The 18,112-nt window shown below is 44.9% G+C and overlaps 1 protein-coding gene across 1 annotated transcript in view; it reads left to right on the top strand.

Moving 5' to 3' along the window:
- Positions 1–18,112, top strand: part of LOC311146064 (latent-transforming growth factor beta-binding protein 2-like) — a 149,672-nt gene that overhangs the window by 108,582 nt on the left and 22,978 nt on the right. Inside the window, exons 11-27 of the mRNA XM_084182527.1 lie at positions 89–253; positions 1,737–2,201; positions 2,903–2,922; positions 3,116–3,152; positions 3,951–4,049; positions 5,020–5,145; positions 5,584–5,712; positions 6,008–6,127; positions 10,709–10,831; positions 11,023–11,145; positions 11,256–11,381; positions 11,510–11,635; positions 11,759–11,884; positions 11,982–12,107; positions 14,214–14,339; positions 15,070–15,195; positions 15,538–15,657. Of these exons, the coding sequence (XP_084038653.1) occupies positions 89–253; positions 1,737–2,201; positions 2,903–2,922; positions 3,116–3,152; positions 3,951–4,049; positions 5,020–5,145; positions 5,584–5,712; positions 6,008–6,127; positions 10,709–10,831; positions 11,023–11,145; positions 11,256–11,381; positions 11,510–11,635; positions 11,759–11,884; positions 11,982–12,107; positions 14,214–14,339; positions 15,070–15,195; positions 15,538–15,657 (2,283 nt within the window). The remainder of the gene's footprint in view (positions 1–88; positions 254–1,736; positions 2,202–2,902; positions 2,923–3,115; positions 3,153–3,950; positions 4,050–5,019; positions 5,146–5,583; positions 5,713–6,007; positions 6,128–10,708; positions 10,832–11,022; positions 11,146–11,255; positions 11,382–11,509; positions 11,636–11,758; positions 11,885–11,981; positions 12,108–14,213; positions 14,340–15,069; positions 15,196–15,537; positions 15,658–18,112) is intronic.

Raw genomic sequence — 18,112 nt, 5'->3', positions numbered from 1 at the left:
GTTGCTATGACTGATGGCCTGTCTGTCTTATGGTCTTTCCTTGGTGTGTGAAGTCTGTCTGATGGAGGCGCATTTGATTTTTGGATAGCGGACAAGGCTGTGTCGGACCAGAGGGAGATGTGTTACCGCTCAGCATCAGCGGGGACCTGCTCTCTGCCGCTCACCCAGCACATCACCAAGCAGATCTGCTGCTGCAGCCGTGTGGGCAAGGCCTGGGGCACGGCCTGCGAGAGGTGCCCTCTGCCAGACACAGGTACCCACGCACACAGACCATACTACTACCGCTCTGTCTATTGCTCTCTCTCTCTCTAGTACATGCAGTGGAGATGGCCACTCCCAACCTCGATGAACTGGTCAAACACTTTGATTACACTAGGTGAACATTTATTGGCTGGGTTGGATTTTAAAGGCGGTATGAAATGTGTGATCTTAGGGTGCATATTGTGATCTTAATGAAAGCATATGTGCTACTTAACACGACAGTCGTTCAGGCTTCACTCACCAGATTATACTGGCTGCCTCAGCCCGCCAGTCATGTAATGCAGTTCAACGATAACCCAAAGTGTTTAATGTGGAATAAGCACAAAACAACATAACCTTCATATGTCAAAGCTGTATAATATTATAATAGTGGGAGTCAATCTTGTATCACACAGGTTCTTGGAGGGAAATGCCAGTAATAGTCCAGCTAGGTCCCCCCCCCCCCCCTGAAAAAAAGAGTCAAGCCAAATGGAAAACAGGAAATGGTTTTCATCTGCTTTTTTCTTGCCAATTTGATCTTCAAAGTCAGAGAAACTAACATTATTCAGAGCAGTGCCCGTTTCGGTGAGTGATTCATGGAGGTTGTCACAGATCAGATATTTGAGAGCCAGACCAGACCTCCATGGTGCTCTGCCAGACTAGTACTCTACTCTGTGGCTCTGTGTGCAGATACAGTCCACACACAGCCTGATTACCCAGAGTCAGACACTGGCTGTTGTATGGCCTGACAATCTGTCAGAGCCATGTTGAACACAGAGAATCCAGACTCATTATTAGTCGTTTGGTAATAGGAGCACGTTGACTTGACATCATGTCAGACTTAAGGCTCTGATGTGGATACAGCCACAAACCCCCATCTCCATCCGCATTATAGACATCAGTCAGGAGACTATCATCCTATCCACGCTTCCTGCACTTAACCACAGTGCTATCAGTATTAGAGATTCTCTGTCCTTTATAACATTCGCCTCTGTTCCAGAGGCCTCTGTTCCAGGTCAGGCAGGGGACAATACTATTTAAATGTAATAGATTCACCCATGCTGAAGTCTTTTGGGCTCCAACACAAAGAGATGCAATCACCCTCCTTTTATCTCTACAGTCAGTCTTCTACTGCCCAGAGTTCAAAGGTCAGTTATGTTACATGATCGTCTACTTCCCCCTTGGCACTGCCCTGAGCCTGTGTCTGACACATCCAAATCCACCCTATGATATCCTCTCTGACGGCTGTCACTGCCCTGGCAGCTCCCTCCCTGGCCATGGCTGAAACCCAATCCCTTTCACAGAGAGACTACAGTATGGCATGCTGTACATAATGGTATTACACGGATGGCTTATGGTATTGCTGCGAACACTAGACAGAAATACGATCCATAATTACTGTCTGGCAGCGTTTGATGTTAGTTCAGGAGCCCAAGGGGGGAATAAGGCCTTATGATGTTTTCTATGGTTCTTTGTTTGCCCCTGTACGCCTGCAGACCATTTCAAGGAGATCTGTCCCGCTGGCCACGGCTACACATACTCGCGCTCCGATGTGCAGATCTCCCTTAGACAGCTGGAGGAAGAGGAACTGAGGAGGACAGGCGTTTCCTGGGAGTCCCAGAACCCTAGCCACCCCCAACTGCCCCAGCAGCCAGCTCAGCCCCCGCAGCAGCTGCCCCACTTCCCACAGACCCCACAGATCCCACAATACCCCCACCAACCACAACACCCACACCATCCACAGGAGATCCCCCAGACCCCACAGTACCCCCACCATCCACAGCACCCCCAAGAGCTCCCACAACACCCCCACCATCCAGAGCACCCCCAAGAGTTCCCACAGCACCCCCAGACACCTCAGAACCCTCAGTACCCTCACATCCCACAACAGCCCCGGTACCCTCTCCATCCAGACCCAGACACACAGCATCCAGCTGGGGAGACCCACAGCCATCCTCAAGGTGAGAACAATAATATTATTATGCATACTTTATTGTGGCGTTTGTGTCCAAATAAGGTAGTCAGTCGACCACTGATAATATTATTTCTGCAACATACTGTACTAAAATGGATTTAAACTTACAAGGTTACACAATGGAAACCCTTTTAGTAGACAAGGACAAAGTAGCTATTTACACAGATGACAACAGGATGTTTTCTATCCACAAATAACAGCTTTATCCTCATCTACTAAATATGAAACAGTATTTGCTTCCCCTATCTGTCAGAATACACCTCCCCTATCGTTTGAGCAGAGGACTTAATCCACACAGGTCAAACATCTGTGACCTCTGGATCTTCTGTGAAACATTCATCTGATTTGCAGTTCTGAGATAATTTATCGCCATGGCCCGAGCAAAATGATTTATATTAGGAGACCATAAATATTTATAGATTGTGTCTTAATTATCTGAGATATCTATTCCCCCTCTTTATTAGCATTGTTCCATGTACTGTAGTGTACATTATTATCAGAGTCCAGGTCTTCTCCCCGGCTTAAGGGATACATGTTTTATTAGAAACAAAGACCTTAAGATGGCGTCTAAACAGTAAAACGCCCGATGAGAACATAGATTGATATCTCAATGGTAATATGTGATAATGCTAACAGAATGTCAGCTTTCTTTACTGATAAAACGGCCTCTTCTCTCTCTCCTAACAGATGTGCAAATATTGAACCCGGTGAGTTCCTCTTCTCCAAAAAAAAGCACATGCTTTTGAAATGTTTATTGTAGAAAAAGCTTCCAGCATCTCTCAGCTGTAAGACACATATGGTATTAAGTCTTTAAATTCAAGATATGAAGAACATATTTGAGTTTGATGGTTATAACTTGTTTTATAACCCAATTATAACCTATTCTTGCTTATTCCACAGTCTCCTGTTGCGACCGACTCACCATTGAAGTACCCAGGTAATTTATCTAATTTCCAATTAATCAAAGAACCTCATCACAATGGTGTCTGTTCATATTCATAACTCATAATCACGGTTTCAGCCTGTAATTTACTGTGGTGTTTTTAGACAGTGGTCCTGCACCTCATGGTGCATTGATAAAGCCAATGAGCGCACCTGAGAAAACAGAGTTTTACCATGCAGTCAGGCAAATGGGGTCCTGATCCATTTTCTATAAATCGCTCACACATAGCACACAGCAGAGGCAGCCAATGAAAACATTGATAAAGTCTATAGGTTGAGTTGATCTATGATAAAGTCTATAGGTTGAGTTGATCTATGATAAAGTCTATAGGTTGAGTTGATCTATGATAAAGTCTATAGGTTGAGTTGATCTATGATAAAGTCTATAGGTTGAGTTGATCTATGAGTCCCGCTGATGTCTTTTATTGTGCTGTTTTTAGCAAGCAGAAAGGGCATATTTCATCTTTACATCACTGCCATGCTACCGTAGGATGACCTCGTGAGTGATTATCATGCCATTACCGGTGTCACGTCTACTCCCGCTCCCCCTCTCACGCGCTCGAGGTCGCCAGTTGACTGTTCATTACGCACACCTGCCACGAACGTTACGCGCACCTGCGTGGTATTATGAGACTCACCTGGACTCCATCACCTTCCTGATTACCTCCCCTATATCTGTCACTCCCTTCGGGTTATTCCCCAGGCGTTATTGATTCTGTTCCTGTGTTTCATGTCTGGACGCTACTCGTATTTCTCTCTCTCTCTCTTTCTCCCCCAACTCTCTCTCCAGTAGATGCAGTAGAGAAAGTCACTCCTGACTCTCCCATCAACCTGGGACCTGAGTCTGTGGGTCAGGATACAGCCTTCATCAACGTGGCCACTCAGGTCACAGGTGAGAGTCATGGTCACAATACACTGCATGGCCACGTCACGTCAATTAAATTACGTTCAACCAACGGGGAATAGACGTTGAATTGACATCTGGGAATAGTGGGGACTGTGCCTTCGACTTCCACTGATGCTACATTATTAACAGTACATTAAGAGATACAGTTTTTGATGGGGTGACAAGGTTTGGTAATCCAAGTAATTGGAACAGTCTATTCATAATTCTCCCCAATAACTATTTAAATGTTGACTTGCAAGCTTTATTCTTTCTAGATACAGATGGGATTTCTCAATTAATTTGTGAGTTGTGTCCAACAGGCCTGTTTGATATATATTTCTGAGGGCTGACCTATAGTTTAGCAAGGGGAAGCAGAGCATGTGTTGTCCTCTTAGTGGACCCTCTCCTCCAAGCCAACTTGGCTTCAGGCTTCCGAGCAGCACAGAGGGTGAGAGAGCGAGAAACCAGAGAGAGTGTGCCTTTTGGAAGAGGAAACTGGATTGGACAGGCGCCAGGCGCCAGGCCTGCATGAAGAGAAGAGAGAGAAGACTGTGTGTTAGTGACCTGCGGTCATCCTATGGAGAGGGTCAGCGCTCTGAGCCAAACCCAGCAGCCCACCCTCAGCTCGTGCTTACAATAACCACTTTGGACTGAAACAAACAACTGACAAGTCCAGTGACAGGCTTAACAGTGCATTGCCATCCTTCTCATCCTGACCCTTAATGAGAGCTCCCTGCCCTCTGTTAGAATATTACACCACCGTAAAACCTGTCCTCCCATCCAAGGCTCCGCCATAAAACAGCCTGAACGTTTCTATGGAGAATAAAATGTGGTGGACGAGTGAACCTTCTTTGCAGTAGATATGGTTTAGGAAGAGTTGTGTAGAAAGGGTAACCCAATAGGATAGGACGAACACGGCATGTCTATGTACTGAGGTATTGTATTGAATGTTCACAGTGTCAGTATCTCCTCACAGATATTGACAAGTGCGCCATCACTCCAACCATTTGTGGCCATGGGCTGTGCCTACCAGTGCAGACAGGCTACACCTGCTACTGTGACCCCGGCTACAAGCTGAGCGCGCTCCAGACCAACTGCATCGGTAAGACAGGAAGAGGCGGGCTGGTAAAGGGGGCTTCTCCGGGGGTTCTGTCAGCTCTCCATATCATTGTCTCAACACGAGCCTCGCTGTTCACACCACATACTATACAAGCACAGAGGCCTTGAGAAATCAAGAGCTAAGTGAAAGCTATCCCTGTGTTTATGTTGACCCGTTATGCGATGCCTGACAACACGGTCGGAGTGATCCAGAGAGCTGCCACGGTGCTTTAATCCGTTACCTCACTCTGCAGTCGCCATCCAAGCCCTGCTCTGGCCCATCACTGAGGAATGCCTGCACTCCACTGCACTGTGGAGGGGCTCCAGAGTGAAGGGTTGGAAAGTGCAAGGTCTTCAGTGGTGAGATGGAGCTGAAATGTAACACTCTGGCCTCTCTCCCCCCTCTTTCTTTTTCTCTCTCTCTGTCTCTCTCTCTCTCCAGATGTGAATGAGTGTGAGGAAGACCCTTGTGGAGGGAAGGGCCATTGTGTGAACACCTTTGGCTCCTACACTTGCCACTGCTACAGCGGCTATAGCCAGGTCATCACCCAGAACAGGAAGTTCTGCCATGGTAAGAGGAGGAGGCAAAGCATGCTGGGTGCTGTAGTTTTAGCTGTAGTTCTCCTGCTCTCATACCAGAATAAAACTGTACCTAAACCCTTCCCCAGAGAGACTAGGGGTAGTGAGAGACAGATTGAGGGATGTAATGTCACATCATTTTCAAACACAGTCTTTCATGTTGTATTTCAAGACCATTTAAGGACAAATTCAGATTAGCAATGTTCCTCTAATGAGCCAGATTCATAGAACAATAGTCTTTCTTTGTTACTTCTCTCTCTCTGACTTGTTCTGGTGATTTTGTGTAGATATAAATGAGTGTGACATGGCCAACAAGTGCCAGGATGGTGACTGTGTCAACACGGAGGGATCTTACACCTGTGAATGCAAGAGTGGCTACGCTAAGTCCTGGAGGGGGCAGTGTGAAGGTGAGTCCAGCACAGAGACAGACAGCCTTAACACTCTGAACTAACAGAACATCACAATGCAGCATGGCCAGTGGTGTTTATTGACTGCCCTTAAAATGTACCAATTCGTTTTTCTCGGTCGCCCATGCTATTTCTATAATAAATCATTAGATTTTTCCATTGTGTCGATGATGGCGGATTGATTGACTTCCAAGTTTTTAGTATGTGTTTTTTCAAGATGAGTGATGAGAAGAGAATCATCCAGCCCATTGGGTATCCTACTACACCCCCATATGTAATGTCTTGAAATATGCAGACAGACAGATTAAAAGTACATTTACATTGTAATACTTCTGACAGCCAACTTTCTAGCTCTGCCCACAACTTCCGGACTTTATAACATTCCCAGAAAGAATTGATTATTGAGTCATTATTCGTTTTACACTTGAGACATGACTCGTAGAATTTGTGAATTTTGTCTCTTTTATAATAAATACTATAGATTAGTTTATACTGGATTAAGTGTACCTTTTTGTTAACTTTAATTTTGTTAGTATGCTCCAACTTTCCCTCCATCTTGTGTCAACATCGGTTCTTTTTAAGTCTTGGATCCAATAGTTTATATTTTTTTCCAAGAGATTGTCAGTTGGATATGCTCTCTGCAAGGTTTTGTATACAGTGAGGGAAAAAAGTATTTGATCCCCTGCTGATTTTGTACGTTTGCCCATGATCAGTCTATAATTTTAATGGTAGGTTTATTTGAACAGTGAGAGACAGAATAACAACAAAAAAATCCAGAAAAACACATTTCAAAAATGTAATAAATTGATTTGCATTTTAATGAGGGAAATAAGTATTTGACCCCTCTGCAAAACATGACTTAGTACTTGGTGGCAAAACCCTTGTTCGCAATCACAGAGGTCAGACGTTTCTTGTAGTTGGCCACCAGGTTTGCACACATCTCAGGAGGGATTTTGTCCCACTCCTCTTTGCAGATCTTCTCCAAGTCATTAAGGTTTCGAGGCTGATGTTTGGCAACTCGAACCTTCAGCTCCCTCCACAGATTTTCTATGGGATTAAGGTCTGGAGACTGGCTAGGCCACTCCAGGACCTTAATGTGCTTCTTCTTGAGCCACTCCTTTGTTGACTTGGCCGTGTGTTTTGGGTCATTGTCATGCTGGAATACCCATCCACGACCCATTTTCAATGCCCTGGCTGAGGGAAGGAGGTTCTCACCCAAGATTTGACGGTACATGGCCCCGTCCATCGTCCCTTTGATGCGGTGAAGTTGTCCTGTCCCCTTAGCAGAAAAACACCCCCAAAGCATAATGTTTCCACCTCCATGTTTGACGGTGGGGATGGTGTTCTTGGGGTCATAGGCAGCATTCCTCCTCCTCCAAACACAGCGAGTTGAGTTGATGCCAAAGAGCTCCATTTTGGTCTCATCTGACCACAACACTTTCACCCAGTTCTCCTCTGAATCATTCAGATGTTCATTGGCAAACTTCAGACGGGCCTGTATATGTGCTTTCTTGAGCAGGGGGACCTTGCGGGCGCTGCAGGATTTCAGTCCTTCACGGCGTAGTGTGTTACCAATTGTTTTCTTGGTGACTATGGTCCCAGCTGCCTTGAGATCATTGACAAGATCCTCCCGTGTAGTTCTGGGCTGATTCCTCACCGTTCTCATGATCATTGCAACTCCACGAGGTGAGACCTTGCATGGAGCCCCAGGCCGAGGGAGATTGACAGTTCTTTTGTGTTTCTTCCATTTGCGAATAATCGCACCAACTGTTGTCACCTTCTCACCAAGCTGCTTCGCGATGGTCTTGTAGCCCATTCCAGCCTTGTGTAGGTCTACAATCTTGTCCCTGACATCCTTGGAGAGCTCTTTGGTCTTGGCCATGGTGGAGAGTTTGGAATCTGATTGATTGCTTCTGTGGACAGGTGTCGTTTATACAGGTAACAAGCTGAGATTAGGAGCACTCCCTTTAAGAGTGTGCTCCTAATCTTAGCTCGTTACCTGTATAAAAGACACCTGGGTGCCAGAAATCTTTCTGATTGAGAGGGGGTCAAATACTTATTTCCCTCATTAAAATGCAAATCAATTTATAACATTTTTGACATGCGTTTTTCTGGATTTATTTGTTGTTATTCTGTCTCTCAGTGTTCAAATAAACCTACCATTAAAATTATAGACTGATCATTTCTTTGTCAGTGGGCAAACGTACAAAATCAGCAGGGGATCAAATACTTTTTTCCCTCACTGTATCTTCCACATCATATGAACATCCTTTTCTGACTCAAATAAGATTCCCTCAAGGTTGCTCTGATGTCCAAAAGATTTCAAATCGAAATGTAACTTTTAAGTTGCATGAATTTAAAACTATCTACATTGGTCAGTCCAACATTTGTTTTGAATTCTGCCAAGGAAAAACATGTATTTCCTGTTACCAAGTCATTTCTGTTTCTATGTCTTTAGTTTTCCATGTCGACCAATTTATCAGTAAATTCTGAAAAGCTATCCAAGGATTGTTCCATAAGGTTGTGTTTTTAGGGAGTAATATTGGTTCTTGTAGAATACGTTTAATTTTCTTCCATATTGTTATAGTGTTCTTAACTATGAAGTTGTTAATGTTCTTAGCTTTATCCTTTGAAAATAGACACAGCTGAATTAGATTTTTCACTTGTGTCTTAGCTCAAAAGGCTGGAGTCATTGAGGATTCTAGAAAACGTATTTCAGGCTGTAATCCTCTTTTTAAAGGGCTTAATATTGGATGTTGTATTTGCAGGGGACTACCACAGCACCCCAACCACAGTGCAGAGTAGCAGGAGAGATCTGGTGGGGCTTGAGTGATGGCAGTGAGTTAGTGACTCCTAGGCTAGGTCCTCCACTCTCTCACTCTTTCCCTTCTAGTGGCTCCATTATTTTTGTAATATCTGCCCCTCCTGCTCTCCCCACCTATCCCTAGCCCCCGGGGCCAGACCCATATTGTTTAAACACATCGCCTTGTTATTGCTCATCTTTTCATATCATCTGCTGCTGTAAAATATTGTTTATAGTACTTCATTTTGGGAGAGTCAAAATATTTTCCCTTGGCCACAGCCTCAAACAAACAGCCTATTATTTTGGGATTGCTCCGGCCACTGCAGTGGAGCCCAGCAGGGCTAGGTCTTTAATATGGGTGCAGGACTGGAGTGAGGACTGACATGTATGGAGGGGTCAAGGGGTCAATATTACCCCACTGCTCTAATACACAATTCATGACACACTATACAAGGTCTGTAGCATGCTGAAGGAGCCAGACCCACCCGTTCAGGATTAGACCCACCCGTTGTATAAAGCGTAGCACCCCCCTAACCTTGAGGTGCTCCTGTTAAGTAAGAGACTCTCCTGGCTGGTATTGCGACATCTTGTCCCTCTCGCCACCACCGCCCCCACTCATCCAGAAAAGGGTTGAATATTTGAGCTTCTGAGGTGATTATTTTGTAAAATTCAAGTTCTCCCAGTCTGAACTCACCTGTGAAAGGTGAACTTAATGTTCAAGCAGTTTTCTTTGCCCATTCTAAAATGTCTTCCCAATGATTCCTACAAGGCTCGAGCTTACCTCATGGGTTCTTTGATTACTTCAATCTGATTACTTTCCCTTCAAAGAAAATACTACATTAGCTCCACTATTTTCTGCTAATAGGTCTTTAAACACATACAATCAATCCTCTCATAGCGTTCTATGTTATGATGTGGAGTATGACTAGCTGCTGAGAGGCACTTCTTCTGTAAATGAGGTGGAACACAGGAGCTAAATAAACCTCCACTAACAGGACCAGCAACAGGCTAATATCCACATGGTGAAGGAACTCAGCTAAATCAGAGACCATGTATGCAAGCAGCGAGTGTGTTCCCCATGTTTGTTTCCAGCATCTGCCTTAGACAAAACCGAAGAACCCTTTTGGAATCCTTTTTCTAAGAGTGTAGCACAGTAGTTGGAGTCCAATTGGCTGCGTCGTGGATAAGCCTAATTGGTGGTGCGATAGAGAAAACCGCTCCAGTCACATGTCAGGCTTATCGTAGAAGACAGAGATGCCAGGAGATTGCAGAAACAACGTTTTGGCCCGCACTGACAGATGTCTGCCTAGAGCCACCGCAGGCGAGGCAAGGCACACACAAAGCCCTGCCTGTGTTCCACTGGATGTTTTCAGCGCTGTAGCCGTCTGTTTCTACTGTCTCATTCACCTCACACTAAACCTGCCTGCACAGCTGTGTGGAGAGAGTTCAACTCTGCCCACTCACACACACAGAGACACACATCTCCATGCTCGATCCACACAATGGAGATAGAGCTGTCTGCCACATGCTTAGATCCATGAAATACAGTTTTTGTTTTACACCTTTTGGAGTCTACTTTAAAACAATGTTTCTGCATGATTGTTTCTAAAAATATATATAGTGTTTCTGCCATTATCATGTGTATTGACTTAGCGCATGAAGTGGAAAAGATTAAGGCAGGGCGATAGATAATGACAAACATTCACAGTAACAGTGTATTCCTACTAATTTTGTCTTGTCATGGTGACCTTAATGTTAGTGACCTGTCTCGCCCTCAGACGTCAATGAGTGTTTGGACCAATCGGTGTGCTTCCACGGTAGGTGTGTCAACTCCGAAGGCTCCTACAGCTGTAACTGTTACCAAGGATACCAGGCCTCTTCGGACAAGAACAGTTGCCAAGGTACTTGTTTGTGAAAACATTAGTCACACATCATACATTTTCCAGGTTTGGTATTAAAGTAACAGTTCTCTGAAGGTGCAATAGTGCTACTGAAGAAGTCTTTGAGGTCCAGGGGCTTTCAATAAATGTTGTTAACAGTGAGGAGCAGTGGTGGTTTAACGAGGTCCTCCTCCATACTGTCTTTTCTCCAGATGTGGATGAGTGTCTGCTCCCCGGAGCCTGCCTCCATGGCAGGTGTGTCAATCTGGATGGCTCCCACAGGTGCAGCTGTAACCCTGGTTACCAAACCACTCCTGACGGCAGGGCCTGTGAAGGTCTGTAAAGGATTAGATGTGTGGAATATGACTCTTCACGGTATAACACTGTTCTCTTTGAGCTCTGAGCTCTCTGTGGCTTTTTTAATACCTCATCATTGTTTTATTAGATGTTGACGAGTGTGCTACTCCTAATGTGTGCCCCGGGGGAATTTGCACCAACACCGAAGGTTCCTACTCATGCAAGAACTGCAGCCCTGGATTTCAGCGATCAGCGGCTGGACAGAGATGTGAAGGTACTGTATATAACCTGTACAACCTTTAGTGTTTCAGTCAACACACTGAATTATCATCACCTACCATGTCAGACAGTGTGTAGCAACCTACTGTACATTCTTCATGGTAATCTGTGTCTTTGTTCCAGATGTGGATGAGTGCTCCCAAGCAGACATGTGTCTAGGAGGGGTATGTGCCAACACAGAGGGCTCCTTCACCTGCACCAGCTGTAAGGACGGATACAGGGTTTTCCAGGACAGGCAGAGGTGTGAGGGTGAGTCCAGTCAAAGCCTTCCCCAGCTGGCACATTTGCCCACGCCTTCTAAGACTTGCCCTTTGCGTGTATCAACTGTATCAATAGTAAATCATGTCTGTGCTGGTCTGCGTGTCTCTCCAGATATTGATGAGTGCCAGTCTGGGTCTGTGTGTGCTAACGGGATCTGTCTCAACTCTGAGGGCTCCTACTCCTGCATCACCTGTCCCTCAGGCTACAGCGTCTCCCTTGATGGAGAGCTCTGTGAAGGTTCGTCCATCCTCCCTGAAACCACATCTAATGATCTGTCCTGAAGAAGTTGTATGTTACTGACCAGTCTGAGTTTGTTTGTTACTTATTGGAACAGATATTGATGAGTGTGCGCTGCCCACTACCTGCCCCAGGGGAACATGCGCCAACACAGAGGGTTCCTTCATCTGCACCACCTGCAGGCCAGGCTACAGAGTGACTGAGGATGGGCTAGACTGTGAAGGTATGTTATGGTATGCTGTGTAAGCATGTTATGTTCTGCCCTCTGCCCTGCGTGTGTCAGATGTGAGAGAGTGTGCCAGGTAACGCCTCACTGGGCCCTGTGTGAGTCCAGCCAGGCCTCTCTCCCACACATCGCCTGTGTTAACAGCAGGCTCAGGTTGTCTGTAAATGGCGTCAGGTGTGACGACTTGGACACAAAGCCCCTCTCCTGAGCTAAAGATCCCAAAATACTCCCAGACATCACATCATAACTGGGTCCTGGATCCCTATCCCTCCGGCACCATGTGTTCAAAAGAATGAGAAATGGGCCTCAAATAAAACACGCTGAAGTAAGCCTGTCCCACTGATAGATCAGCTGGAGAGATAGATGTGTTGACAGTGGAACTTTATGCCATATCAATTATAAACTGATCGAAAGTATTACATGTGGCACGCTGTCATGTTTTCCACCAGGCATGCTGTCCTCTGCTACAGCTCAGCTATGTACAGTTGAAGTGGGATGTTTACATACACTTCGTTTTTCAACCACTCCACAAATTTCTTGTTAACAAACTATCGTTTTGGCAAGTCTGTTAGGACATCTACTTTGTGCATGACACAAGTAATTCTTCCAACAATTGTTTACAGACAGATTATTTCACTTATAATTCACTGTATCACAATTCCAGTGGGTCAGAAGTTTACATACACTAAGTTGACTGTGCCTTTAAACAGCTTGGAAAATTCCAGAAAATGATGTCATGGCTTTAGAAGCTTCTGATAGGCTAATTGACATAATTTGAGTCAATTGGAGGTGTACCTGTGGATGTATTTCAAGGCCTACCTTCAAACTCAGTGCCTCTTTGCTTGACAACATGGGAAAATCAAAAGAAATCAGCCAAGACCTCAGAAAATTAATTGTAGACCTCCACAAGTCTGGTTCATCCTTGGGAGCAATTTCCAAACACCTGAAGGTACCACGTTCATCTGTACAAACAATAGTACGCAAGTATAAACACCATGGGACCACGCAGCCGTCATACCGCTCAGGAAGGAGACGCTACTTTGGTGCGAAAAGTGCAAATCAATCCCAGAACAACAGCAAAGGACCTTGTGAAGATGCTGGAGGAAACAGGTACAAAAGTATCTATATCCACAGTAAAACAAGTCCTATATCGACATAACCTGAAAGGCCACTCAGCAAGGAAGAAGCCACTGCTCCAAAACCGCCATAAAAAAGCCAGACTACGGTTTGCAACTGCACATGGGGACAAAAATCTTACTTTTTGGAGAATGTCCTCTGGTCTGATGAAACAAAACAGAACTGTTTGGCCATAATGACCATCGTTCTTGGAGGAAAAAGGGAGTACTTGCAAGCCAAAGAACAACATCCCAACCGAGAAGCACAGGGGTGGCAGCATCATGCTGTGGGGGTGCTTTGCTGCAGGAGGGACTAGTGCACTTCACAAAATAGATGGCATCATGAGGAAGGAAAATTATGTGGATATATTGAAGCAACATCTCAAGACATCAGTCAGGAAGTTAAAGCTTGGTCGTAAATGGGTCTTCCAAATGGACAATGACCCCAAGCATACTTCCAAAGTTGTGGCAAAATGGCTTAAGGACAACAAAGTCAAGGTATTGGAGTGGCCATCACAAAACCCTGACCTCAATCCTATAGAACATTGAAACATGAAAAAGCGTGTGCGAGCAAGGAGGCCTACAAACCTGACTCAGTTACACCAGCTCTGTCAGGAGGAATGGGCCAAAATTCACCCAACTTATTGTGGGAAGCTTGTGGAAGGCTACCCAAAATGTTTGACCCAAATTAAACAATTTAAAGGCAATGCTACCAAATATTAATTGAGTGTATGTAAACTTCTGACCCACTGGGAATGTGATGAAAGAAAAAATCTGAAAGAAATCATTCTCTCTACTATTATTCTGACATTTCACATTCTTAAAATAGTGGTGATCCTAACTGACCTAAAACAGAATTTTTACTAGGATTAAATGTCAGGAATTGTGAAAAGCTGAGTTTAAATGTATTTGGCTAAGGTGTATGTAAATGTACGACTTCAACTGTAGTTAACTGGGCTTCTCTCTGTCTCTCTGTCCTGTTGTTCAGATGTGGATGAGTGCTTGGTGGCTAATGTGTGCCCAGGCCAGCTGTGTAGGAACAGCCCCGGATCCTTCTCCTGCAGGAGCTGTGGGACTGGCTTTACCCTGTCTGAGGACGGCACCCACTGCCAGGGTAAGACTGCCTAACTAACCTCTAGAACACACTCACCCCCACCCTCCCCTTCTTCTCCCCAAGAGGAAGAGTACAGATCCAGTCCTATATTATCCAATGTTATTTAATGGAAGAGTGGATTTAGACTAGGAAGAAGATCTCCTTTTTTAAATGTTTTGCTCTGGGAAAATCCTGGAAACAAGTCCAAGTCAGACTTTAATTGGATTTTAATGGATGTCTCTGTGCCAGGAAAAGATTAACGGCCTATGTAGCCAGCACACACTGTGGAACTCCTCTGTTGACCCACAGGCAAATCACTTAACAATGGCCTGCACTATTTTCCCAATAAGAAATATAATCTGTACCAGAGCAAGGAATTTCCAATGATCACATAACAGAGAGCCAGGGAGTGTCTGTTGATACAGTAATTATACACCACCTGTAATAGCTTGCTGTTTTGGAATCGATGCCTGTCCTGCATACTTAGCCTATCTCTCCACCCTTTTTAATAAAGCACTGTCAGTGCAAGCTAATAAAGGAGGCTTTGCTTACTGTACGTGCAGACTGACTCCTTGCATTCAGCCATTAGTCATGTTATCAGGCCAGAGGCAGACAGTTGCTGTGGGTGCTTTGAGAGGGTGTCTCCTAGGACTGATGGGCTTGATCTGACCTCATTCATGTTATGATGCTCTCTCTCTTTTCCCTCTTCCCCCTCTCTGTCTCAATCTCTCTCTCTCTCTCTCTCCTTCAGACATAAACGAGTGCCTGTCCCCAGGGGTCTGTCCCATGGGCATTTGCAACAACACAGAGGGCTCATACTCCTGTATGACCTGTGACCTTGGCTTCACGCTGGCGCCCAATGGGCTATCCTGTGAAGGTACTACTTTTTTACTAATGTCTCTTCACTCCTGCTGGAAGTTATCCTCTTATGCTGATAATATATTTGTAGTCAGTCACATCTCTGCATGGTAGACCAGCACTGGCAGATGCGATATGAGTCATCATAATTCCCCGAAGTAAACTATGAAATGTATGTATATTCTTGTGGGAGGTTGTGACACTTTCCTCAAAGTTTTGGCTGCATTATTTGGAGGATGAACTGAGAACCCACTTGGATTAATACCCAATGATCTGCCAGCTGTGGTGTGAATGTGTCACGCTACATTACGGACTGAATGGTGTGTGTGTGTGTTTCCCCTCTGTGTCCCCTGCTCGGCAGACATCAATGAGTGTGAGGACAGCGGTCTGTGTCTGGGAGGACAGTGCACCAACAGCCCCGGCTCCTACAGCTGCTCCTGTCCCCCGGGCCTGGAGCTGGTGGAAGGGACGTCCTGCAGAGGTACACACACAAACACATAAAAAAAAAAGCGGAATTCTAGGATCCCACGGCAAACACAACCACAGAGACAGGTACAGTGCCTTCAGAAAGTATTCATGCCCCTTGACTTATTCCGCATTTTGTTGTATTACAGCCTGAATTCACAATGGATTTGAAAAAAAAATCATCCATCTGCACACAATACCCCATAATGACAAAGTGAAAACATATTTTTAGAGATTTTGTCAAATGTATAGAAAATTAAAACAGAAATCTCATTTACATAAGTATTCAAACCCCTTTGCTATGACACTCCAAATTGAGCTCAGGTGCATCCAATTTCCTTTTATCATCCTTGAGCTTTCACTACAACTTGATTGGAGTCCACCTGTGGCCAATTCAATTGTTTGTACATGATTTAGAAAGAAACACACCTGTCTATATAAGGTCCCACAGTTGACAGTGCACGTCAGAGCAGAAACTATTAATTAATTAATTAATGAAACTATACCATGAAGTCCAAGGAACTGCCTGTAGATCTCTGAGATAGAATTGTGATGAGGCATATATCTGGGTAAGGGTATACAACTATTTCTAGAGTGTTGAAAGTTTCCAAGAGCGCAGTGGTCTCCAAATATGGAACTACCTAGACTCTGCCTAGAGCTGGCCGTCTGACCAAACTGAGCAACCGGACAATAAGGACCTTGGTCAGGGAGGTGACCAAGAACCCAATGACCACTGACAGAACTACAGAGTTCCTTGGCTGAGATGGGAGAACCTGCCAGAAGGACAACGGTCTCTACAGCACTTCACCAATCTGGGATTTATGAGAGAGTGGCCAGACAGAAGCCAATCCTGAGAAAAGGGCATATGACAGCACACCTGGAGTTTGCAAAAAGGCACGTGAAAGACAGGGCATTAGGCAAAATATTCTGTGGTCTGATGAGACAAAAATGTAACTCTTTAGCCTGACTGGAAAGCGCTATGTCTGGAGAAAACTAGGCACAACTCAACACCATCCCTACCGTGAACCATGGTGGTGGCGTCATGCTATGGGGATGCTTTTCAGCGGCAGGGACTGGGAGACTGGTAAGGATAGAGGGAACAATGAATGGAGCAAAATACAGGCAAATCGTTGATGAGATCCTGCTTCAGAGTGCAAACGACCTTAGACTGAAGCGAAGATTTACGTTCCAACAGGACAATTACCCCAAGCATACAGCCAAAGCAATGCTGGAATGGCTTCAGAACAAGAACGTAAAAGTCCTTGAGTGGCCCAGCCAAACCCCAGACTTGAATCCATTTAGAAAATCTGTGGAAAGACTTGAAGATTGCTCTTCACCGCCGCTCCCCATATAACTTAACAGAACTTGAGAAACTCTGCAAGAAAGAATGAGAGAAAATCCCCAAATCCAGATGTGCAACGCTGGTACAGACATACCCAAGACGACTCAAAGCTGTAATCACCCCCAAATGTGCTTCTACAAAGTATTGACTCAGGGGTATGAATACTATGTAAATGAGACATTTCTATATTTCATTTTCAATAAATTAGCAACAATGTCAAACATGTTTTCACTTTCATTATGGGGTATTGTGTGTAGATGGGTGAGATTTTTAATTCAGGCTGTAACACAAAACATTTTGAATAAGTCAAGGGGTATGAATACTTCCTGAAGGCACTGTAAGTACAATCAAAAGGTTATTTATTGATGATTAGAATTAAGTGACAAGATCTTAAAAAGCATTAGTTGATTGGTTCTGTTTAAAACTACTAAGCGCCCAGTTAGAAACATTTAAGGCTAGGAGTTAGGACTGCGGTATAGCCCAGAATTTAACACTGAGCCCAGGGGAAAAACGAACAGCTGCAGAGTTACTTCACTCACACAGAGCAGTGGTTTACGTTCGTTCGGCTCTCCCAGAGCAGGGTTTGTTCGTTCAGCTCTGCCGGAGCAGGGTTGCCCTCCGTGGCTTCGTTGCCGTTGCATGATAACGTCGTTGCTCTGACGTCGGCGTTGAAACTATGTTCCCCGACAACTCTTGGCGGGGAACACAAAAAGTACACTGAGTGACTGTGCTGATCAACAATGTAGAAATGCACTCACATACTCGGGAATAAGCACTTTCCTTTAGATGGTGCTATTGTGAGCGTTGTACAAGTCCTCTCGCTCTCTCTGTCGGGGTGGCTGTATTGTAGTGTCGATAGCCTCTCGCAGCTGCGCCAGGCGTGTACCCTGTGTCTGTAGACGCGGGAGTCAACAAACATACAATTAGAACATGTACTGACCTACAGCTTGGAATCACACATTAGACATAAGCACTTTCCTTTAGTAGTGTTATAGAGAGTGTAATGGAGTCTTTTTTGCACAGCTGATCAGTGGATAGGGACAGCGGTCGAGGTGCAGCGAGAAGTGGAGGGGTTCCAAGTCGAATGGCGCGTTGAAGGTAAGTGGCCATTTCCTTTTGTCTCTAGTTC

Source organism: Coregonus lavaretus (assembly GCF_964263955.1).
Source record: "Coregonus lavaretus genome assembly, chromosome: 18".
Lineage (NCBI taxonomy): Eukaryota > Metazoa > Chordata > Actinopteri > Salmoniformes > Salmonidae > Coregonus > Coregonus lavaretus.
The sequence above is the reverse complement of the archived record's forward strand: the minus strand, read 5'-3'. Positions and strand labels throughout refer to the sequence as shown.